This window comes from Canis lupus, chromosome 38 (genome assembly GCF_048164855.1).
Source record: "Canis lupus baileyi chromosome 38, mCanLup2.hap1, whole genome shotgun sequence".
NCBI lineage: Eukaryota > Metazoa > Chordata > Mammalia > Carnivora > Canidae > Canis > Canis lupus.
The window spans coordinates 2,321,296-2,345,992 of record NC_132875.1 but is presented as its reverse complement, the minus strand read 5'-3'; the positions used below and the strand labels follow the sequence as shown (position 1 = coordinate 2,345,992).

The following is a 24,697-nucleotide window of genomic DNA, read 5'->3' as shown; positions in this document are numbered from 1 at the left end:
AGTTTATGTATACAATGGAATATTACTCAGCTATTAGAAATGACAAATACCCACCATTTGCTTCAACGTGGATGGAACTGGAGGGTATTATGCTGAGTGAAGTAAGTCAGTCGGAGAAGGACAAACATTATATGTTCTCATTCATTTGGGGAATATAAATAATAGTGAAAGGGAATATAAGGGAAGAGAGAAGAAATGTGAGGGAAATATCAGAAAGGGAGACAGAACGTAAAGACTGCTAACTCTGGGAAACAAACTAGGGGTGGTAGAAGGGGAGGAGGGCGGGGGGTGGGAGTGAATGGGTGACGGGCACTGGGGGTTATTCTGTATGTTAGTAAATTGAACACCAATAAAAAATAAATTAAAAAAAAATAAAAATAAAAATAAAATAAAATAAAATAAAAAATAAAAAAATAAAAATAAATAAAAATAAAAATAAAGAGGGCACCTGTTAGGATGAGCACTGGGTATTGTATGTAAGTAATGAATCACTAAATTCTACTCCTGAAGCCAATATTTCACTAAATGTTAATGAACAAGACGTTAAACAAAACTTTGAAAAAAACACATAAAAATCTAGAAGAAAATTTTAAATAAAATAAAAAATGTTTGGATTTCATGTACTCACTTCTTCACTTTTCATTTATTTTTCTACTCAATGCGAGCTCAGATTTCCTCCCATGATTCATTTGAAACTGATGATTTATTAAATCCAATGGAGATTTTATTCCTTTGGAATATGTAGTAACAGATAAGAATAGGAACTCGGAATAAGAATGTTTATCATAAAAAAAACATAATAAGGGGTAAAGGCTTTATTCAAATTTCCCTCCCTATCCCCAAATAGAGTTGGACCCTCGTTTCCAGTTTTATATAAATTATTTCCAATTTTTTGGTATTCATATAAACTATATTATACATAACTCTTTCCACATGCACAGATTTTAGCAAAAATAGGAGTCTTTCATAGGCTTTTTTCTTCAACAATATATCATAGATAATCCTTCTAGATTGATACATTCAGTTCTGTCTCATTCTATATTATGGCTCCATATTTTCTCCTGAATGTATTTATACCATAATTTCCCATCCAGCTTCCTATTGGTTGGTATTTGTAACTTATTTCCAACTTCTTTCATTATAAATTATGTTGTAATGAACATCATTTTATTATTTTTCTTAAAGATTTTTTCTATTTATTCATGAGACATAGGAGAGAGACAGAGGCAGAGACGCAGGCAGAGGGAGAAGCAGGCTCCATGCAGGGAGCCTGATGTGGGACTCGATCCCAGGTCTCCAGGATCATGCCCTGGGCTGAAGGCAGGCGCTAAACCGCTGAGCCTCCCAGGCATCCCTCATTTTATGTTTCATTTATCCTTGTGCAGTTGTGCCAGTGTGTCTGTATATAGATTATTACAAGTAGAACAAAGTATGAAGGGTATTATATAGTTAAAATTTTGACAGGAAATACCAATTTCCCCCCTAAAAGACTGCACAATCTATATTCCCATAAACAGCGTATGTGTCTGGTTTCCTCTAATTTTTACATCACTGGAATCTAACAAATTATTTTTTTAACTTAATAGGCAATATTATCATTATTTGCTTAATTTCCATTTCCCTGATTCCTAGAATGAATGTACATTTTTCATGTGTATTGAGCATTTTCTTATTCTCCTTCTGTAATTTGCCCATTTGTATACTTTGTAATAGACAAGTCTCTGTAACTGTATTCCATTTCATTTCTGCAGCATTTGATATTGTGAATATCTCAATTTTTTGAATTTTCTCATTTCCTATTAAGTTCCTTTTCAGTGCTCTGATTTTCTTCCCAGTTTTCTGGCAAATCTTTGTAAGCGCCTCTTCCTTTACTATTCCTTAAATGTTGGTATTACCAGGGTGCTATTGAATGAAGGTTTGTGTCCCCTGTCGTTCTGTCCGTCCCCACTCCTGCCAAATTCACATGTTGAAACCTAATCCCTAATGTGATGGTATTTCGAGCTGGGGCTTTTGGAAGATGACTGGGTCATGAGAGTATCATGAATGGGATTAGTATCTTTTTCAAGAGGCCCCACAGAGCTCTCTTCTTCCTTCCACCAGAGACGCAGTGAGAAGAAGGCCATCTATGAACTATCACCAGTTACTCAATTTGCTGGTGCCTTGATCTTGGACTTCCCAGCCTCTAGCATGTGAGAGGAAGGCCTCTCAGTCTTTGGTATTTTTTGGTAGCCTGGATGGCCTAAGACATGGGGGATTTCCTCCTCAAGCCCTTTTTAGCTTTACATATTCTTCCCAAGAGAGATCCTTCCTGTACATGGTATGACTTCAACCACAATTTCTGATATGTAGCTCAGGTCTCTCTCTTGAGCCCCAGATCCACATATTCAAGTCTGTTTCAGACATCTGAATCTGAACATATTCCAAACTGAGTTTATCCCTCGTGCCCGTCACCCGCACCCACCCCGCCCAACCCATTGATTTGGTCACCCAAGCCAGCAAGCAGGCTTTTCCTTTTCTTGTTCCCATCTCCTCCATACAAAACCAGGTATCGAGTTCTGCTGATTCTGATGTATTTTCATCACCTCTCCACCACGGCTGCTGCTGAGATCTTCATTATTGTGTGGCTGGATTCTTGTAATATCTCCTTGCTTCCAGCCTCATCCTCCTCTTCATCAGCTTTCTCCCTAACCTGTGGAATAAAGCATATCACCCATCTGCTCAAAATACTTTACTCACCTCCCATTGAAAGGGTCGGGCTGAAATCCAAACTCCTAACGTTTACACACCAAAGCTTTGGTACTGGACCTGGTTTCTTTTCCTTTCCTTTTATTTCAGCCATACAAAATATCCTGTTTCCTGGACTAGCCAAGTTCTCTGGCTTCTCAGATGTTATGATGTTCATCTTCCTTGTGTAACATGCTTCCCTTACTCTTCCAAGGGGTCATACCTATTCACTGTCACCCAGCAGACTCCCTTGACCATACAGTTTGCGTTGGGTGGTCCTTCTATGTGACCCCATAATTCTCCCTTTCGCAACCACATTTTAACACAAGACTGTGGCCTGTGTAAGAGCAGGTAAGAGTGTAACTTTCATTTCTACATCCTGAGAAATGATGTAGAGCTCAAGAAATACATAATAGATATATGTAAAGAGGAGAAAGGAGAAGGGGATAGGAGACTCTGGCCTCTGCTTCCACTAAAGTGGCTCTCAGCAAGTTTAAGGTCAGTAGAGGGGAGCCTGGGTGGCTCATTGGTTAAGCATCTGCATCTGGCTAGGGTCATGGTCATGGTGTCCTGGGATTGAGCACTGCATTGGGCTCCCTGCTTAGCGGGGAGTCTGCTTCTCCCTCTCTCTCTGTGTGCTCACTCTATCTCAAATAAATAAAAAAATAAACCTTAAAAAAAAAGAAGAGTAAGGTTACTAGTGACCCACAATTATTAAATGCAATGGATAACTCTTCCTATAAGCAGCCTGAGGTGATCTCTGAAAATGTTTGTTATTCACTTGACCCAGAAAGCCCTACAAAATCACACAAATCAAGTGGTTCAAATCTTCATGTTCTGTTTAAGAACACACATGAAACTGCCCAGGCCATCAAAGGTATGCATATCTGAAAAGCCACCAAGTATATGAAGGATGTCACTTTGCGGAAGCTATGCGTGCCACTCTGTTGCTACGATGGTGGAGTTGGTAGGTGTGCCCAGGCCAAACAGTGGGGCTGGACACAGGGTCAGTGGCCCAAAAAGAGTGCTGAGTTTTTACTGCGCATGCTTAAAAATGCAGAAAATAATGCTGAATTTAAGAGTTTAGATGTAGATTCTCTGGTCATTGAGCACATCCAGGTGAACAAAACTCCCAAGATGTGGAGTAGAATTTACAGGGCTCATGGTTGGATTAACCCTACAGGAGCTCTCCCTGTCACATTGAGATGACACTGACAAAGAGCAGATTGTTCCTAAACAAGAAGAGGGAGTTGCACAGAGGAAAAGGATATCCCAAAAGAAACAGAAGAAACAAAAATGTATGGCCTGAGAGTAAATCCTGCATACAATAAATGCAAATAAAAACAAAAACAGGAAAGAAAAAAGAAAAAAAACTCAATGGATACATTTTCTGCTAATCTGGATCCAATTTTTTGAGACATCACTTCCTCCTAGACTCCCTTCTGTCTGATGATGGATCCTTCTCATTTTCCTCTTGAGGGTCCTTTTCCTCTGCTCACATCTTAAATGTTAGGCCTGCCCCCGGGTGCCCTGCTCTTGTAGTCTCCCTGGGATGTGGCCAAGCAGGAGCCTACTCAGACACCTGCTGTGCTGTGCTGCCCCTTACTGGATTGAGCAACGAGAAGGCAGCCAGCAAAAGTAGAGCCCGTATTCTGGTTGGAAATAGGTGCTGTTAGCCCCTGCAGGCTAGCCTCAGACGCTTCACTGGGTGGATCCCTTTTGAAAACTCCCAGGAGGAGTCAGGGTATGAGCAAAGCCCACCCACAGTTTACTTCACTTCCTTCCTTTTTTCTTACTCTGCTCTTGTGACTCTGTCTGTTCCTTCTTCTCCTCAGTATCCTGTTTATAATTTGCTTTAAAATCTTGTCTAGCTAACCCCACTTCAACTTAGCTCATTCTACTCCTGTCTTAGCTCCTCTTCCAGTCCAGAGATGTGCTGTAGCCCACATTAGGGGAAGAGCTGAAGGCTGGGGTGGATTGGAGTAAACTTCGGTCTGATTCTGAGACTCAGCTACAAAATGCAGGCAATAATGCCTGTCCTGCTCACCTCCCAGGGCTCCAATGTGTTCAAGTGAATGAGATGTCATGTGCAATTTAAGACATTGAGCTGACTCAGTTTCCCCATGGTGATCCTTTGGGGAAGGGTAACTAGTTCCATCACAGGAGTTCCCAGATTGAGGAGAGCAGTGTTTTTACTGGGTTCCTCTATGTTAAATCAGAAATATCTCCAATTCAAAAATAGTTACAAATATGGTGTATTAGGGACTGTGGCTTGCCTTATGGGTCCCCAAAGTGCCTTAGATGGGCAAATAATCCATTTAGATTCAAGAGGGATGGACCTGAAATTTCAAAGACTATAAGTCTGGGAAATCCATTTTTTTTTTTTTTTTGGCCAAGTAATCTTATTTTTTTCTACTAATGTTTAGTAGATGGGCCAATGTAAAGGTGTAAGCAGTGACTTTATCATAAAGGGTGGAGCTTAGGATGTGGGAAATCTGATTTTTTGGCTTTGTGCTCTGAATGACTTTTATATATGACCTATTCTTCTCTCTTACGGCTTAAGAGGTGACTGAGATCAGAAATCCCCTGCAGACTTGGTGGGTTCCTACTAATTTTAACTTCTGGATTAATCAGGGTGACTCTTGTCTGGGAAACCAAAGGCAGATATTCTCTATCAGAGGACTTTAATCTTTTCTGTTCTTCTTTTTTTTTTTGGACATTAATCTTTTCAGAGCACTGACATCTCTGAGAATCCAACAGAAGCTATAGATCCTCTCCTCAGAAAACAGAACCAACTGCACATTCAACCAAAATAGTTCATTTCACTTCACTTCTTTTTTGTGCTCTCAGATATGGAGGCTTCCTGTTTTTGGCCTCAGACTCCACCCATGAGTTGCAGAGTGGTGGAGAGTTCAACTAGTGCTGTTCTTTAACTTTGGGCCATGATTTCAGGGGCTCTGGTCTTGAAACCTTTCTAGACTGGTTCTGGCCTGTCTCCAGCATTCCTGGGAAGTAACATGAACTCTCAAAGGTGGGAGTGCTGTCTGGCTCTGGAACATCTACTTCTACTTCACTTATTCCTGGCAACCAGCATTCAAGGTACTTTACGCAAGTCGTGTGCCTGCAATTGTGCACTGAAGGCACGGGTGAGATGGGAAAGGGGATATAGGGTGGGGCTCAGTCCTGAAAGTGGAGTGTGGTCTCCGGGCAGCAGATACTTCTATGCTGGTAGCAGGGCTGTGGTGAGCTGGGCAACCTTCCTGAGCCCTAAGAGAATCAGCCTCTCTCTCTTTTCCCAAGGGGTTATGACAAAAACAGGACCTCAGGGAGATGGGGGAGCAGGCTCCTTAGATTTAATTCCATGCTTTGTAGTCTGGGTCTAAGTAGAGGCCTGGGGTGCCTCATATCAAAGGAGGCCGCAGCATCTAGTTGTTAAGAGTTAAGGATCATTCCTCCGCCATGGCTGTTCCAGTCCCCCTCGTGTACAACTGTTCACCTTCCACTTCCTTTCTTTTCAGGTCAGCTGAGAAATGGGAGTTAAGCTATTGCCTTTTTCACCATTCCCCTTAAGAAATACTCAGGTCTTTTTCACGTCAGAGGCTTTAGTGCTCACTACTATGGAAAAAAAATGAGTAAAAATGAATAAGCACAGGGAACTAACACAGCATCATAAGATTCAGTGTAATTTTTAGGGAGAGGAGAGAGTCATGCTCAGTCATAGCCTCTTGATCACACCTGCAGGCCTCTCAGAGTGATAGTACTTTGGATCTGGTTGATGACTGTGTACATCTAGAGACACGATGGGAAATACTAATCCAAGTCTTGGGAAAGATAGTGCTGCTAAGAGAACCGGAATATATCAGGACTGGTATCTAAGTCTCTTCAGGCATAGATTATGCCTACAGATGGTCATCTTATCCCCAATTTATGACTTCCCCTCTATTAATCATATCCATTTACATTTAACTTTACTATTTGCCTCAGAAGAGGTGCTTTCTCTGTTATGGCTAGATTTTTTCTTCTGCCCAGGATTCACTGCACGGCCCTCTCCTTCTGCCCCTCCTTTAGGCTTTCATTTTTATGTGACTTCTTCCCTTAGACCTCCAGATTGTGATTGGTGCATTGCTTGAGTGTGTGTATCCTTGGAAGGATAGGAGGACAGAGACCGTGTACAGTGCTAAACTTAGCAGAGTGGCTGGAACATAGCCTGGGTTCAAGAAATAATTGTTAAATATACAAATGAATGACTTCAAAGAACTTTCTTTTGGGCTCTATGTCTAGATCTTTTTGGGGACCTAGTAGTTCTCTCCTCCCTGGTAAGGGGTACTTTTGTGGAAAAATTTGAGAAGCATTTTAAATCTCTTCTTTCATTCCTCTTCAGGCTTGTTTCTCAGCTCTCTGATTTCAGGTATCCTCTACCCCTGGGCATCTTCCCCGTCTGCCCACAGCACTTGGCAGAGTGCAGTGGAAGCAGCATGTACTGGGAAGCAGAAGACCTCTGTTCTGAGTTCTAGGCCATGGGATTTTCTATAAATCATAAATGCTTTCTGAGCCTCAGCTTTCTCAATTCTATAATGGGTATTATAATAATATGCTTCCCATTTCTTCAAGGGGTTATTATTTGGGTCAAATCAAATAAAGAGTGTAGAATTGTTTTTGCAAATGTAATACACATAATCTGAGAAGCTAAGACCCTGGGAAGGACATAAGTAAACTTTAGAGCCCAATGCTCCCTCTTTACCCCAGACATGAATTTTTATTTTTTTAGTATTATTTTTTTAAGACATGAATTTTTAGCAGCTTTTTAAACATCTCCACATTCTTCAAACATGTCCGAAATCTAACTCATTATCTTTGTTCTGGTTGTCTATTGCTGTGTAATAACCCACCAGAACTCTGCAGATTTAGATAATAATCACCTATTTTGTGCACAAATGTGGGGGTGGATTGTGCTCAGCGCCTTTGTATATCTCATGTGCATGCAACCAGATCATGGCGGGGCTTGGGGTGATCTCTGAGCCTTCTTCACTCATGTGGCTGGTGCGTAGGCTGAGCAATATCCAATAACTGTGTGTCTGGGCTTATTACATAGCAGCTGAAACTTCTGGTGTGAGTATACTGAGAGAAGTGGGCAAACACCGCATGGTGTTTTCTAATCGTGCTTTGTGAGTCATACTACTGCTGTATCCTGCTCCTGGAGGCCAGCCCCAAAGAGAGGGAACATAGAACCCACCTCTTGATGGAATGAGTGTCAAAAAATATGCAGACTTTAAAAAATATTATTGTAATTTACTGTTTATCTCTGTTTCCTTTCTCAGTACATGACATCTCTTTGTCCAATTACTGAAGCCAGAATTCTGGAAGCCATCCTCACTTCCTTTCTTTTCCTTGACTGTCATGTTCAGTGAGTAAGTTCTATTAATTATACCTTCAAAAAGTCTCTTAAACATATCTAATTCCACCAACCTTTCCTGCCAGATCAAACCACCTATTCTAAACCAAGACATTATTTTCTCCCATCAATTACCACAATACTTTCCTCTCCTGCTTAAAAGCTCTTTTTTTAAATTTTTACTCCATTCTTCTCTCTGTCTAGTATTTACCATACTGCTGTTGGTATACATTTTCTAAAATGGTTATCTGTTTATCTTCTTTTGAAAACTCTTCAGTGGTGACCGTGGTGAGCAAGAGTTCCAGCAGACAGTGAGCATAAGTTTGCACTGGATAATGTGGTCACTTCCTATTTTCCCCTGGTTGATGCTCTAATCACCTGAGATACTTCTCTTTCCTTAAATGGATCTTGCTTCTGTGGTCTCTGAGCACTTGATACTTTTATTCTCCCCTAGTTGGAGCACTGATTACTCCCAGTCCTCCTCTTTCCCTGGGTAATTTCTACTTATACTAATTTCTACTCACAGTTTCTATGGAAGCCACTCCTGACCCCTAAATTCAAGTGATGTGCTCCCTTAGTATTCCATACTTTCCTTATCCCAACACTTATTACCAATAGTGGAATCATCTGCTTGTATCCACTAGAATGGAAGCTCTCTCTAAGATAAGGAGATATATCTCTTTCACTCTTTTTGTTGTTGTTGTTAAAGATTTTATTTATTTATTCATGAGAGACACACAAAGAGAGGTAGAGTCATAGGCAGAGGGAGAAGCAGGCTCCCCACAGGGAGCCTGATGCAGGACTTGATCCCAGGACCCCAGGATCACGACCTGAGCCAAAGGCAGGTGCCCAACCACTGAGCCACCCAAGTGTCCCTATCTCTTTCACTGTATGTATGATGCCTACCACAGACCCTAGTCGACAGTAAGTGCTTACTCTACATCTATTAGAAGAGTGAATAAATGAATACATTGATGTATGTGTGTGTGTGTGTGTGTGTGTGTGTGTGTGTGTATGAATGGATAGATGGAGGAAAGGAAAAAGGGAAGGAGTGAGGAAGTTGTGAATCATTGTTTCAGTCAAGCTGGGATCTCAGCAAAGGATTTACCTCCTACTTCACTGAAAAAATGCAGAATGCCTCTCAATTTGTTGCCTACCACCTCTAAACTATAAACTTCTCTATATCCCCAAGTGTCTTTTCCACCCTCCCTTTTCCCTCAGAGCATGACGTATCTCCCCTTCCAGGCAAGACCTGGGCCATTAACTCTGCTCTGAGCTCCCTTCAGCCCAGTGCCGTTGATCACCTTCTTTCTCTTCCATGTCTCCTTCTCTACGGATACCTTCCCTTGACTTATCATAGCTGTCTTTTTCCTTCTTAAATAAAACTAAAAGATAAAACCAGAAACCTCTCTCTCTCTCTCTCTCTCTCTCTCTCTCTCTCTCTCTCTTTTTCACCTGTCATGTCTCTCTACACAATGCCCTACCAATTTCTTTCCCATTCACACTGAAATGTCTTAGACTAGTTTACTTTTGTTTTCTCCTTTCTCACCTTCCATTGAATTCTTGACCCATTACAATCTGGCCAAGTAAAATCATTAGTCTTCCCATCTCAGGAAATAGTACTCTATTCTTCTTGCCCCCCATGACAAAAATCTGGGGTCCTGATATCTATTGTCAGATTACTTCCTTAAGATAGGAGGCAGTTCACAATGGTGGCATAAGAATATCTTGAACTCATCTCCTCCCATGGACACAAATCTATGGCTATATATAGAACAATTCTGTCTGAAAAGAACCTGAGAATTAGCTGGACAGCTACTCTACAACAAAAGATAAAAAGGCTGTATCAAGGTGGTTAGGAGAGGCAGAGAAGCAGTCTCACCCAAATCCCACCTTTGGCATGGCAACCCACCATGGGGAAGGGTTCTCACAAATATAGAACTCCTCCCTGAGGAACAAGGGCTTTTTGCTCTATATCAGGCACCTTAACCCTTGGAACCTGCCTTGGAGAGACAAGCCCTTCCCTAAATATCTAGCTTTGAAAACCAATGGAGCTTATATCCAGGAGAACCATAGGGCTGTAGGGAATGAAGATTCCATTCTTCAAGGGCTCACAAGCAGATTCACTCATTTTGCAACCCTGCACAAAAGCACAGCTTGAAAAGAGCCTATGTCAAATGTGAAGGAGAATAATTTGATGATCTTAAAGGGTCTGCTATAGGGACAAAAGCCTGTTGGGACTCTATCTAGGAATGGAGGTGCTGGTGGCTGTCATTTTTTACATTCTATCTCTAGCCTGCTAGTGCTGGTGGGCACCATTTTTGCACTCAGTTTAACTTGCTAGCACCTGCTTTGTTGTGCTGCTGATGTAGCTCTACCCTTTCATGCTGCTTCCTCAGTGGGCTACTGTCCTGCTCCTTCCCACCTCCCATAGTCCCTCCAAACGAGCAGGTACACTCAGCTCACACAAGGGATGCCCCTTGAACATCCTTTCTGGTGGTTGGGGGGGGGATTGTGTTTCTGGGCTCTGTGGGTCTGAAGTAATTAGAGAGAGAGAGCAAGAGACAACCAAGAACTAGGGCAGGGGTAAATAATAAGATTCATCACCTACATAGGCCCACCCCTTCAATATTGGGAGAGGTAGTTGTTTTGCCAGACACAGAGAAATAAACAAAGAGAGTCAACCAAATGAGGAAAAGCAAGAATATATTCTAAATGAATGAATAAGACAAAATCCCAGAAAAAAGAACCTTAATAAAATGGAGATAAGTAATTTTTTTTTTTTTTGGAGATAAGTAATCTGATAAAGAGTTCTTTTTTTTTTTTTTTTAGAGAGAGATTTTATTTATTTATTCATGAGAGATACACAGATAGAGGCAGAGGCATACACAGAGGAGAAGCAGGCTCCCCACGAGAACCCTAATGCAGGACTTAATCCCAGGATCATGCCCTGAGCCAAAGGCAGACACTCAACCCCTGAGCTACCCAGGCATCCCGAATAAAGAGTTCAAAGAATGGTCATAAAGATACTCACTGAATTCAGGAAAAGAATGGATGAACACAGTAAGAACTTCAACAAAGAGAAAATATAAGAAAGTACCAAACACAGAAGTCACAGAGCTGAAGAATGTGACAACTGAACTGCAAAATGTGCCAGAAGAGTTCAATAGCAGACTAGATGATGTGGAAGAAATAATTGGTGAGCTGGAAGACAGGTCAATGACACTAATATAAGCAGGGCAGCAAAAAGGTAAAAGAATTTTAAAAAGCAAAGATAGGAGCACCTGGGTGGTTCAATGGTTGAGTGCAAATGTCTCACTGGTAACGGTAAATACATATAGTAAAGGAAGCAGAATAACCACTTAGAAAGTTAGTGTGAAGGTTAAAAGAGAAAAGTAGTAAAAAATAACTGTAACGGCAATAATTAGTTAAGGGATGCACAAAAGAAAAAGATGCAAAATGTGACATCACAAACATAATATATGGTAAAGGGAGTAAAAATGCAGCATCTCAGAATGCAATCAAATTGAACTTCCTATCCACTTAAAGTAGACTGTTCTATATATAGCCTGTTACGTGTGAGCCTCATGACAAGCAAAAATCTCTAACAGATCCACAAAAGATAGTGAGAAGGGAATCTAAGCATAACACTGCAGAAAGTCATCAAACTAGACTTCTTGTGATCATTTTACAACGTATACAAATGTCGTGTTATTATGGCGTATACTTGAAACTAATACAATGTTGTATGTCAATCATACTTCAGTTTTAAATATTACTTACTTAAAAAATTGTAAGGTTAGATAGTTGATTTCATCAGTGAGCTCTTGGTAACTCCGTATTCGTATCTTTAAAACTAATATAAAAAAAACCCTAATATTAGTATCTTTAAAACGTCTTTCCTTCCTTAATAGTTATACTAGAAACCATGTGACCTGATTTTAGAGTGATGACAACCTCTTTCACTTTCGTGGGTAGATTCTTTGGTATGAAACAATCACTTTCTTTGATCTGGTTCTGCCCCACTCTAATTTTGCTTTTCTACAGACAAGAAACAGGGCTAGACACAGCTGCTTCGTTTTCTATTGTAAACAGCACATAAACATAGTTTATTCTATGCATCCAGACTCATAACCAGATACTTCTTCCTGTTAGAATTAACTTTCTTTACACTTACTTCCCCTGCCTTCTAATGTATGCAATTGTTAGGAAGGCAAATCAAGATTTTGTCAATTTACTTTAAAAATGGAAATAATACATAAATATACTGTAGATAAGAAAGATATCAATTTATCTGAATTTAGTAGACAATTAGCAGACAAAACCACCATCTTGATACCCCAAATTGTATTACTTCGTTTCCGCATTAACTATGCAATCTATATTAGCAAAATTAAGCCATATTTCTCTTTAATTTGTGAATGAACTATAGAATTCTTTCAGAAGACTAGAATATCTTTTATCCCTCTTTAAACGGTCAATCAAGCATTCTTTCTACTGCTTCTATATTCAGGTTTATGTTGCTTTTCCAGGCCACCCTTTCATTAAATATTTCAAAATAAAATTCATTCTTCCATTTTCTGTTTTCAAGCACGATCTTGGCCCATTTGAGGCTGCTGGATTTATATTTTTTTATTTTTATATTTTAAAAAGGTTTCTTTTAGCTGTTTTGCATTGACTTTTGATATCTGAAAATTTCGATGCCATATTCAACATACTTTTATGTTGTTGGGTTTGGGTTTTGGTGATTTTGTTTTGTTTTGTGTTTTGTTTTGTTTTTGTTTTTGTTTTTTTTAGATTTCCTGGGCACCTCTTCCACTGACACTCTGCTTTCTTTGTCATAATAGTCATTTTTCATTCATTTATTATTATTATCAAGATCCAGCCATAAAACAGGGTTCTGCTGGCCAGGTTTGAGCACATTTTCATATTGAAGAAACACAGTTCATTGGTCATAGGTAATTAAACAATAACTCAAATTTCTTCTTATCATCTCTCAAAAGATGTTAAAGGAAATCTAATTTGTAAACTACAGCAACACTTCCTACACCCAACTTCCCTGTCCTCTTTAGTCTTCTCAAACCATCTTATCCATCTACTGCCTGGACAGTCTTACTCTTTTGAGCCCCAATGTGCTAGCACCCCTATTTCCTAAACCAGCTTGAGTGGTCTTGGTGTTTGCTTATCTACTCTTTTCCTTCCTGCTTCATCAGTTCAAACTGATCTTAAGAAGCAAGAGAGAGGGAGAAGCTGAGTGGAAAGTAAAAATATGAAAAATATTTTTGACTAGCAGGAGGTCATGAGAAGAAAAAGACTGGGAGCACTAATGTATACATTTTGTCACTGTCATCCATTCATTCGTTGTCTGCTTAATACTAAATGTCAACTGAGTATTGTAGGGATTCAAAATTGAGCAAGACATTGTCTTTGCCTTTGAGAAACTCACAAAATCAGTGACTGTGTGTCTGCATAGTTTCTCCCTGCCCCTCACACTAAATTTTGAAGTTCACTTGAGTATGTTGAGGACACCCTTGACAAACATATCTCCTTGTCCTTATAAAGCAGATTCCATTCTCTCAAGGAGAAAGGGTGCAAGGTACAACTGGGCCTGGATCATAACTGGGGTTTGTGTGCTCTGTATCCTTCACTCTTTCTCATTGGATGCATCCTTCTTTCTCCCTCCCCAAGGAAGCTTTAGCGAGGTTCTCTGTCCTGGTAGAGGTGCTGGGATCTCTTTCTCATCACCAACATGTCCTAGACCAGTGACATGGTTTTGTGCTATACTTTGTGCATACTGACATCCTTTATTTTTAGACCATTAAATTTAAGTGAAAGCTGATTCAGGAGCTGCTACAATTTTTTGGATTTTAGGCTCTTTCTTTCATATTCTTCAATCTTTCAGATTCTCATATAGACATCCATTTCTAAAAAAATATATCATTAGTCTAGTCCTTATTTTGCCACTGTTTTGGTCTAATAAAATAAGTTCAACAGCCAATTGTTAAACATCTTAATAACTTAGGCATAGTACTAGGTGTATGGATACAAAAAATAATATCGGTAATAATAATAAAACAATACATGACATTGAATAGTTACTAATCTTCCAAGTATTATTCTAAGCACTTTATTTGTATTAATTGACTATTTGTATTAAGTTATATTCTAAGCATTTTATTAATATAACTCTGTATTGGAGTTCTTCAGAGAACCAGGGCAAATAGACTATATATAAATGTATAGAAAGAGGTTTATTGTGAGGAATTGTCTCATGCAATTATTGAAGCATAACCCATACTATGTATTTCTCTGTATTGCGAAGTCTCACAATCTTCCATCTACATGCTTGTGGCACAGAGAAGCCAGTGGTGGAGTTTCAGTCCAAATCTGTAAGACTAAGAACCAGGGGGCCCAATGGTGTAAGTCATTGTCCAAGTCCAAGAACCAGGAGCATGAATGTCCAAGGGTAGGAGAAGATAGATATTTCAGCGCAAGCAAAGAGCAAATTTGCTCTTCATCTGCTTTTTTGGTTTTTTTGGGCCCTCATTGGATTATGGTGCCCACCACATTGGTAAGGGTGATCATCTTTACTCAGTTTACCAATTCAAATGTGAATCTCTTCCAGAAACACCCTCATAGACACATCCAGAAATAATGTTTTACAGCTGTCTGGGCATTGCTTAGCCCAGGCAAATTGACACATAGACTTAACCGTCACAAAGTCTAAGATATAGTTGCCAAAACAAAGACAGAGCCATTAGGTAACATGCTCAAGTTGACATAGCTAGCAAGTGGTAGAGCCAGGATTTGAACTGAGGCAGTCTGATTCCAGAACCCATGCTCTTAACCATCACAGTATAATGGAAAATGAATTAGATTCCCAGGAGTCATTTCAAGTTTATAGTCTGGTGGCAGAAGAAGGTAGTAGACATTAAACAGATCACTTCAGTATACCATGATTCCTAAGATACAGGCATGCGTAAGATGTGCACAAAGGAGTGGTTCACTGTGGGTTGTGCTATCTTCCTGGGCATATGTTGGAGAGTCTGCCAAGGATGACTTAGGCCAGTAGTTCTCAGCCCGAATGGGGGTGGGATGTTTGGCAATATCTGGAGACATTTTGATTGTCATGTCTGGAGATGTGCTACTGATACCTAGTGGGCAGAGGCCAGGAATGCTGCTGAACATCCTTCAATGCACGTGGACAATTCCTACAACAGGGAATTATCTAGCCTAAAATGTCAATAGTGCCAAGGTGGAAGAACACTGATCTGGACTGTCTGTTGTCACTACTTCTATTAATTGACATGGAAGCAGCACCGTGCCCTACCCCCATGCCCACGCCTCAAGCTCCAACGTTTACTGAATTCCCGATCAAGGGCCAGGCCTCCGGTGAAGACTGTACTTACTGCTTCTAAGCAGAAACCCTTTCTCTCTCCCCTGTCCCACCAGCTCAGGCCTCTGCTGCTGGGCCATGCTCCCTTCTCCAAGACGGCTCTCACTCTCATTGGCAGGTCATTCACAACGTCAGATGATCGCCGTCTCTGGCAGCAACGTGAGCCTACACATCTCCAATTTGCCTGCTCTCTCCAGGGTCACCTGGTTTTACACCGCCAACCAGAAGATTGTAGAATGGGAGTCCAACAGGACTAACTTCTTCAATTCTAAGTTTAAGAACAGAGCTAGTCTTGATGAAAGCTATGCACTATGCATCTACAAGGTCCAGAAAGAGGACAGCAGCACCTACATCCTGAGGGTGCTGAAGGACTCTGGAAAAGAGGAGGACTGGACTATCTCACTGGAGGTACTTGGTGAGTTTGGGGAGTCCCACTCAGGGCCCCGGATGGACCACTGGGAGGTTTCCTAGGTCTCATGGAGGCTTTCTCTGGGAGGAGGAAAGAGAAATCTAAGGACAGGCTTAGTTCATTTCTCCTGGAGCCAATTCCTCTGGGGAGTGAGCCTGGGCCAGCAGAGCCCAAATTGATAGCCTTGGGACCTTTACGTCTTCTGACCTTAGTGAGTCTCAGATGTGAAGAGAGGGAAAACCATAGAAATGACTTCCTCTCTATTCTCTTCATGCTTTCCTCTGATCAACCCTGTGAGCTCAGTTCTGTGCTCATCTTAATAATATACATGAACCCAGACTTCATCAGATTTAGGGAAAAAAGTGACAAGAGACAGAGGATAGGGCAGGAGCTGTTAAAGGAAGTTTTTTTTTTTTTTTTTTTTTTCCCTACCTTTCAGAATGGATAGGACAGAAACTTCCACTTGTAGTTCCAGCCTAACTTGTATATGTGGAATAAAGACTAGGATTATACTTGGGATCAGATAGATCTGGGTTAAAAACCTTGGTTACTAGCTCACTTACTTGCTGTGTGACTTTGAAGAAAGATCGTTAACATCTTAACATCTTTGTGCCCATATTAGGTAAGTTCTTTTGATGGCAAGTAACAGAAGCCAATTTGATGTAAATTTAGCAAAAAAAAAAAAAGAGGGGGGAAGTCTATTAAAGAAACTAGAACTAGAATTATTTTAAAGCAATTCAAGGAACTTAGAAGAGTTAGGAAGGGTTGAACAGGAGGAAGAATGAAAACCAGGGCCAGCCCGGAATCCCTAGCTTCAGGAATCTGTGGACTGTGCCTCTGGATCCCTGCCATTTACATGACTTACCTCTGAAAGCCCAGACTTTTGTAACTCTTGGTTTAAATTAGCAGAATTTAAAGACAGAAACTGATTGAACCAACTTGGTTCAGGTATGTGTATCTGATTGAAATATTTGTGGCTCAAAGGGTCAGGTGATAACACAGAAACGTGGTGCTTGAGGACGCCTCTGTGGCGTTGAGGTAGGCAAAAACTAGAGAAGAGAGGCAGGGCAGACCGAGACAGGTATCTCCCTGAGAGCTGCGGGGCTCCCATATTATGAGGATAATTATATCTTCCTTTTAGGATGTCCTCCTCGCAAAGGGGCCATGCTAATCTTCTCTGTATCGTTCTATTTTTAGTATATGTGCCACGAGTGAGCACTTCCTTTTTTTTTTTTTAAATTTTTTTTTTTAAATTTTTATTTATTTATGATAGTCACAGAGAGAGAGAGAGAGAGGCAGAGACACAGGCAGAGGGAGAAGCAGGCTCCATGCACCGGGAGCCTGACGTGGGATTCGATCCCGGGTCTCCAGGATCGCGCCCTGGGCCAAAGGCAGGCGCTAAACCACTGCGCCACCCAGGGATCCCGAGTGAGCACTTCCTTTTAGGATGTTATGAGAATCAAAGTAGGTAATTGGAATGAAACATCAAAAAGTGAAAATGAGAGGTTTTTTCCAAACCAAATAATTTTATCACGCAATTTCCTCTTACCAGATAATTACCAAAAAATACAAATACAAAATCTCTAGAAAATACTCAGAATATATCTGTAATCCTCTTTCTTCTCTAAAACAGTGGAAATGAAGAGTGTCTTATACAATCAGGTCCCACCCTCTCAATGGCTCCAAGGCTGGAGGCCTCTTCTCACATATTTCCTCCAAGTCACATGGCCTGAAAATTCCTGGGAAAAGGAAAAGATTCAAAGTCTCATATGGTGGTGTTAAGAAAAGCCCAAATTTGTATCATTTACCAATTTCTGGTAAATACTCCCATCACAGCCAGCTCCAAGGCGCTAATGATTTCACAATTAGCTTGTAACATTTCTGAATATTTGAAATTCCACAAGCTGGTGTGATGTAAGCACACCTTCCTGAAGTAAGACCCTTAGGATGGGATTAGCAGAAAGCTCATTCTTCAGCATCACCCTTGAATTTCTGATAGTTCAGAGGGGGTATCGTAGAGCCAGACACCCCGGTTGGCTCAGTGAATCCCATCCATAAAGCACCGAGTGTGTGCTGCTCTCCGTGTGAAATGTGGAAGACAGAAGCATGAGAGGTGAGGCCATAGGAAATGGCAGAAAATAGAAAAAACTTGCCCAATCTAAGCACGCACGCAGGGGAAGTCCAGTAATCTGAGGGGATTTCACATAGGAGGCGGGTCTAGGGCTCTGGAGGCGGAGCTTCCCCCACCTCCCACACGCAGGCAGCCAGAGGCCAGCTATGATCTGGTCAAGGCTCTGGCACATTTAATCCTTGACACCAGAGCAGTACTGATTCTGCAGGTGTTTTACTCACGGCCAGATTGAAAAGTCGCCAGAGGGTTTCAGGTAAAGTGGCCCCAGGAAAGGAAGGAGCAGATGCTGGGATTCTGTTTCATCCCATCTGGTGGCAGGATGACAGCAGTGATGACCCTGTGAGCTCCGACATGCATATGACACTTGCACCCTGCAAGAAGCACTTCCCCATGGGCGATGCCATTTTCTCTTACTAACATTGGGCTATGAGGTAGAGTCCGTGTACTCCTGAGAAGGGAATTCAAGGGGTTAATGATCTTGATAACGTCACTCCATGAGAGCCACGTCCCAGACTGAGGCTGGTCTCACTCCAAAGCTACTGACTTGTCCTTTGTGTCTCATGACTGCTCCATCCATCCATCCATCCATCACCCATCCATCCATCATTCATCCATCCTTTCATCGGATGCTTACAGATTCCTATCCGGCTCGCGCTGTGCTAAACCCTGAGATACCAAAGTCAACAGACACAATGCTGTTCATCACAGATGACGTGGGGACTACATGAGGTTTTTCTCCAGATTCCAGGAAAGGGCTTTGCCATGTGCAGGGTATACTTCTTACCCCAGGACTCTGGCTGAATCTGAGCCCAAGAGCTCTGGATGGACAGACAGGCCAAGGTGCCAACTGTGGGCCAGGTGCAGGAGAAGGAGCCTCAGGTAGCTCAGACAGCTGGATACCAAGTCTGACCCCAAGAGATCTCTGAGGCTCTTTCTGACCTGTAGGCATAGACCCATTTTGTTTCTGGGTGTATGGCTCCCCCTCCTGGATCCATTTTAGCTTCACCCTCAAGGAGCAGCCCTTCCAGCGTGAACCTCCAGAGGTCAAAGCTGCTCTCTAGCTCCCTCTGTGGGGGTGCCTTCTCCATGACACAACTTTCCGCAGCACTCCGCGCTCCTCCCTACCTCCCTTGATATTTTGTTGGCTAAATGTTCAAAGCGTAAGTGCCTTATAAATGCATAAACCCGTTGTCTCATCTTACAACATCTTCCTCATCTTCAGATCCTGTACGTAAACCTGGCATCAAAATTCAGACGTTACAGGAGGTGAACAATAGCTGTCATCTGAAACTGTCATGTGAGATCTCAGGCCAATCAGCAAACTACACCTGGTATGGGAACTCAGGGCCCTTGCCCACAGATCTCCAGAGTCCTGTGCTTGAAATTACTGTTTACCGACAAAATTTTTCCAGCTATTACACCTGCCAAGCCAGCAATCCTGTGAGCAGCAAGAATGACACCATCTACTTCAGCTCACTGTGTAAACTAGGTAAAGGATGCTTACAAGGAGTTGGGCGTGGGGGTGGGGAGTGCAGGTATGGGGTAATTCGTTTTCTTTTGAATGAAATGAATGAAGAAAGGTATGAGGATCCTATTCAGCCTCCTGCTCAGATGGAGGATCCCAAAGGCGTCTGTGAGACCTGAGAGACTCAGGTCCTACCCCTGGCTCTGCTCCCACCCCTCAGCAAGCTTACTTGGCTTTTGTGGAGCTCATTGTCCTCACCTGGGAGGGCAGCTGGCTCTCCTCCCCTGGTCTAACAGTGCATGGTCCTAGAATCTGAGGCCCCGGTAATTGTAGGACAATCGGAGCTGTCAGTGTTGAGCAGGGGAGAAGCACAGGTGGAAGAGCAGACCAGACACAGTTGAGCGGGTGCATGAAGAGGTTTCTAGCAGAAAGCTTAAATCAGCAAAGGAAAGAAAGGCCAAGTAGATGAGCACAAGCAAGAACGAGTAGTGAACAGGAGTGAAGGTCTTATCCTAAGGTAGGGACTCTGCTCTTTAGAAAGGCAGACTCTGGGTTTCATGTTTCAGCTTCTTTCTCTAGGGAGGACCCACTCATCTGAGCATCACTCCTGGCCCTCTGTCAAGCCTACACAGGTCCTATTGTGGGATAATCAGGATTGGGCAGTAAGCTCATAGGTTTTAGAGTCCGGTGTTTGGGGTTAATCCTGGGATTGACACTGAATAGCTAAGCAAGTGACTTTAGCTTCTCCAAGTCCATGTCCTTCTCCAAGTTGTTTCCTTAAATAACAGACAAAGTAGTAATCCTCATCTCATGCCGTTATAAGGACTAAATGAGGCAGTACGGATACCCTACCTGGAACAGTGCCTGACAAGTCTTCAATGAATGGTACTTAAATTAGAACAGTTCCTTCAATTCTGCAGACACTAGGGGGGGAACCCTCAATAAATTTGGATTATTATCTCCAGCATTCTGGGTCTTGTACTTTCCATACCCCGGAAACCACATCCCTGAGGATACATATCCATATCCTTCCAGAATAAGTCATACCTGTGGTGCCAGCGCTTACTTGAGTTCCCCGTCATGCCAGTCATCAGGGACCATAGCCCCAGAGACATTGCTCTTTCCTGGTCTTCCTGGACCCGTCCACTGTCCCACCTGTGCTAATTTCTTCACCTGTGCTCCCACATGTGGACTATGGAACCTGTACACTCGTCTTTATTCTTCCCACCCGACTGGCCATGCCTCTTCTCGTCTCTCCTGCCATCACTGACCTGATGTGACAGTTTGGTGTCTGACCATGACACCACCTTCAAATCAACACCACATCCTGAGATCCAGCAAAAAGAAGAGACACGGTCCCCTGTCCTTTATAAAATGAGGGCGACTGCTCATCTGCAAAGAGGATGAAAACAGTAACATGGCCCTTTTTTGGGGAGGGCTGAACCAATCTTGTCACTTTCCAGCCACCCACTGTATCCTAGAAAGGCGCCCCTAATTTCCCTTCCCCACTTTATCACTGTTCCCTTTTTGTTCTTATTTTCTGCTGCCTCTCCTGTCCTGTCCTCCCTCTCCTCTGTTCTTACCCCTTCTCTCTCCTCCCTTCCTATCTGTCTTCCTCTTCCCTTTTTCTCTCTTGATATAGATGGGACGTGGGGTGGAGAATGGAGAGGGGAAGTAGCCTTTTCCTTCCTAAAGTCAAGTCATCTAAGTGTTTGGAGTTTTATTGTTCTTTCAGCCAAATCCTCTGGAGTAGCTTGGATTGCAACATGGCTAATAGTCATGGTACCCATTGTTCCTGGCCTCCTATGGACCTGAGATGAGCTCTGCTAACTCCAGAGTGGAACTTCAAGATGATTGGGTCTTGCCTTCATCGTAACCATGCTGTGAACCAACGCAGGTGCTCTGACTACGTGGGATGGCAGAAAGTGTGCTGTTGCATCTACCAGGATTTTCAAATCAACTCTTTAAAAAGTACAGCTAATGTTTTATTTCACATCCCCTACTTGTTTTCCAGCACACATACACAGATACACATGCATCCCTCCCACCAAAAGTTGTGATCACACTATGCAACATTTTCTCGTTTGAATAAATATTTGATATGACCCTCAACATCAAACTGTCAGACAATGTCTGCTCCATTGGCCTGGGCAATCAAGATGCAAAGAGCCAGGGTGCCTAGGTGGCTCAGGGGTTGAGCGTCTGCCTTTGGCTCAGGGCGTGATCCCGGGGTCCTGGGATCGAGTCCCACATCGGGCTCCCCTCGGGGAACCCATTTCTTCCTCTGCCTGGGTCTCTGCCTCTCTCTGTGTGTCTCTCATGAATAAATAAATAAACAAAACAAAACCACAAAGGGGAAGGGCCTGGGACCATAGGCTCCTATGCGTTTGTGTGTCTGGCAGTTAACTTGTGCCATCTCTGTCTCTTGCTCCCCCATCCATGCCAAGTCTCCTGGGGTCCCAGCTCCTCCCTGCCCTAAGTTCTGGCCTCTCTGAGGAGCATGCTCTTCAGGTTTCCTGTGAATATGTTGTCAGGCTTACACCTCAGGAGTGAGCATGCAGCTTTACCACATAAAAAGAGTACCTCAAGCCTTTCCTGGGGAGCTGAGCACCCCCACTCCCTTTGTGGGCAACTCTTTAAGTCCTACCTGTGCCACAGGATCTAATAAAACTATCAAACGGACAAAATGTTCTCACCAGAGTCTCCCTTTACAGGAAGGTAGGAGCCCCCAGGCCCAGCAGTGAGAGCACACCGGGGGTTCTGCTGTGTGTTGCCCTCCTCCAGGGCTTTCATGGGTCTGGAGCTGAGCGGGCCCCTCCAGCACGTGTTCCCCCTCCAGGGAACTATTCCCACCACAGATCACTTTTCCTCTGCACCAAAACAGCCTTCCTTGCTATCCAGCCCTTCCCACAGAACACGCTTTGTGCTCACCAAACTCTCATTCTCCTCCTGGGCTGTTCTTGTTAATTGTATGTGTCAGTTTGACTGGGCAGCAGAGGTGACTGGGTGTTGGGTCCAACGTTATTTTTTTTTAAAGATTTTATTTATTAAAAAAAAAAGATTTTATTTATTTATTCATGATAGACACACAGAGAGAGGGAGAGAGAGCCAGAGACACAGGCAGAGGGAGAAGCAGGCTCCATGCAGGGAGCCTGACGCAGGACTCATCCCGGGACTCCAGGATCGCGCCCTGGGCCAAAGGCAGGCACCAAACCGCTGAGCCACCCAGGGATCCCCTGGGTCCAACGTTATTCTGTGTGTGTTTGTGAGGGTTTCCTGGATAAGATTAACATTTGAGTCAGTAGCCTGAGTAAAGCAGATTATCCACTGTAATGTGGGTGGGCCTCATCTGATCAGGTGAAGGTGTGCGTAAGCTCACCCTCCCACAAGTACAGAAGAATTCCTTCTGCCTGACTGCTTTTGAGCTGGGACATTTGGGGTTTTTTTTCTGCCTTCAGATGTCATCAGCAATCCTGGGTCTCCAGTCTGATGACTCTGATCTTGGGACTTGTCAGCCTCCATAACTGCATGAGCCAATCCCTTATAATAAATCTTTTATGTGTGTGTGTGTGTGTGTGTGTGTGTGTGTGTGTGTGTATCTCCTATTGGTCTGTTTCTCTGGAGAACCCTGACTAACACATGGGCCAATAGAAAAGCTACTTTCTCAGTTCCCTTTCCACTTAGTTGGGGCCATGTGACTGGATTTAGCCAACAGAAAATGCACGGAACTGATGGGCCAGGAAGTGAGGAAGTGTGAGAAGTGGAGCCACATAATGCAAGGGGCCTGCGTCCAAGCCATTGCATGGAAGGCAGCTGCCTGGTCAACACTGAACTTGCATAAGGAGGTTTGGGTTTTGTTTGTTATCACAAGACGGCCCGGACTCCCTAAGACTCCCCCATCCCCTTCAGTCCAGTCTGTGGTCCCGTCCTAGCCTCACCTCCAATCAGCTTGCACCTTCCAAGGGGACCGTCTAGATATCTTTTCTACTCGTAGTGTCCTTCCCTTTTCCCTCGCCTTTTCTTGGCAGAAGAGGAAAATTTCTTGAGGGGACATGCTCGCACGCACGCGCGCGCGCACACACACACACACAAATGGACTCAAAGAGCATTTCTAGGGGAAAGCAGTAAGAGGAAAGAAATGTCACTTTATATCACAAATAAGCACGGGCCTTGGCTGCTAAGGAACAGGGACACCTCTCCAGGCATCATGTTTCCATTGGATCTAGTTACTTGAAGACCAGAGGCAAATACCACCTTGGAGAGCTCAGGCCACTGGCACCAACTGTTCCCTGCCTCCTCCGCTCAGGGCAGTGCCAAATGCATAAATTGTCTGGCTTAGTCCAGAATGAAAATATGGGCCCCTTGTTCAAAAAGCAAGAAAATAGTGCCATTAAATGTACTAAAATATAAAGCTTTTTCCCTTTATTCCCTCAGCTTTTCTGTACTTGGTATGATTTTTAAAATCATGATGTAATGTTCTAAGTAAAGAAAATTTAAAATTTAAATTATCATGAATTTTATTGTTTATGTCGTGCAATGTTAGCTTTGAATGAAATACAAGAATATTTCATTTCTATGTGAAGTAGTTGAAACTACTCAATTCATATTTTGTAGCTTGTACATGCATATGCATTTGGTTTTGCCAGAACAGTATAAATCAGGCAAAAAACTAACTTACCTATTTTTGTTTTACTTCTTGAAGCACACACATTTTCCCAACACTCCGTGGAAGCCAGTGGGTTTCCTTTGAAGTCATTTTGAATCTCTGTGAACTCCTACAGATTCTGTAGTCTTGGGGCACCATGAATGCTGCATGCAGATGAGGCAGCCAGAACAGGATGGGTGTACATATTGCATGCATCTCCTCTGCTCATGTGCATGCTCCTTGTCCCAAAAGACGTCACTTAAAAAACACAAGTTGAAAGATGAAATTATTAAGAATTTCAAGAAGGTGACAGCAGAGCACCGAAGCAAGCGAAGGGTCCTCTGAACATGGGGTCCTGTTTGACTGATGGGGTCATATGCCGTGCAGCTGGGTTTGCTTCAGGGATACCTTACACCAAGACAATACCTTCTCTGGGAGTTCCAGTATAAGGACCAAGCCCTATTCTCATGGATTCCCCAGTCCCTCATATGTTTGTATAAACACTTAGTGGGGTGATTATCAGTGAACTCAAGTA

At 42.7% G+C, this 24,697-nt stretch overlaps 1 protein-coding gene and 1 non-coding gene across 2 annotated transcripts; one reads left to right on the top strand and one right to left on the bottom strand.

Annotated features, from left to right (window-relative positions):
- Nucleotides 1-5,609: 5,609 nt before the first annotated feature.
- CD48 (CD48 molecule) lies at nt 5,610-21,629 on the top strand. The gene is made up of 4 exons (XM_072814378.1): nt 5,610-5,823; nt 15,631-15,927; nt 19,275-19,541; nt 21,253-21,629. Exons 1-4 carry the CDS (start codon nt 5,742-5,744, stop codon nt 21,330-21,332), a joined length of 726 nt encoding a protein of 241 aa, XP_072670479.1. The 5' UTR covers nt 5,610-5,741; the 3' UTR covers nt 21,333-21,629.
- LOC140627073 (U6 spliceosomal RNA) lies at nt 17,035-17,140 on the bottom strand. The gene has a single exon (XR_012026027.1). It is a non-coding gene; the product is annotated as a U6 spliceosomal RNA (small nuclear RNA).
- Nucleotides 21,630-24,697: the final 3,068 nt, after the last annotated feature.

Excerpts from the sequence above, each read along its gene's own strand:
- CD48 (XM_072814378.1), top strand. The coding sequence starts at position 5,742 with ATGAACTCTCAAAGGTGGGAGTGCTGTCTGGCTCTGGAACATCTACTT. Across the intron at positions 15,928-19,274 it reads TATCTCACTGGAGGTACTTG|ATCCTGTACGTAAACCTGGC; the intron begins GTGAGTTTGGGG and ends CCTCATCTTCAG. Across the intron at positions 19,542-21,252 it reads CAGCTCACTGTGTAAACTAG|CCAAATCCTCTGGAGTAGCT; the intron begins GTAAAGGATGCT and ends TTGTTCTTTCAG.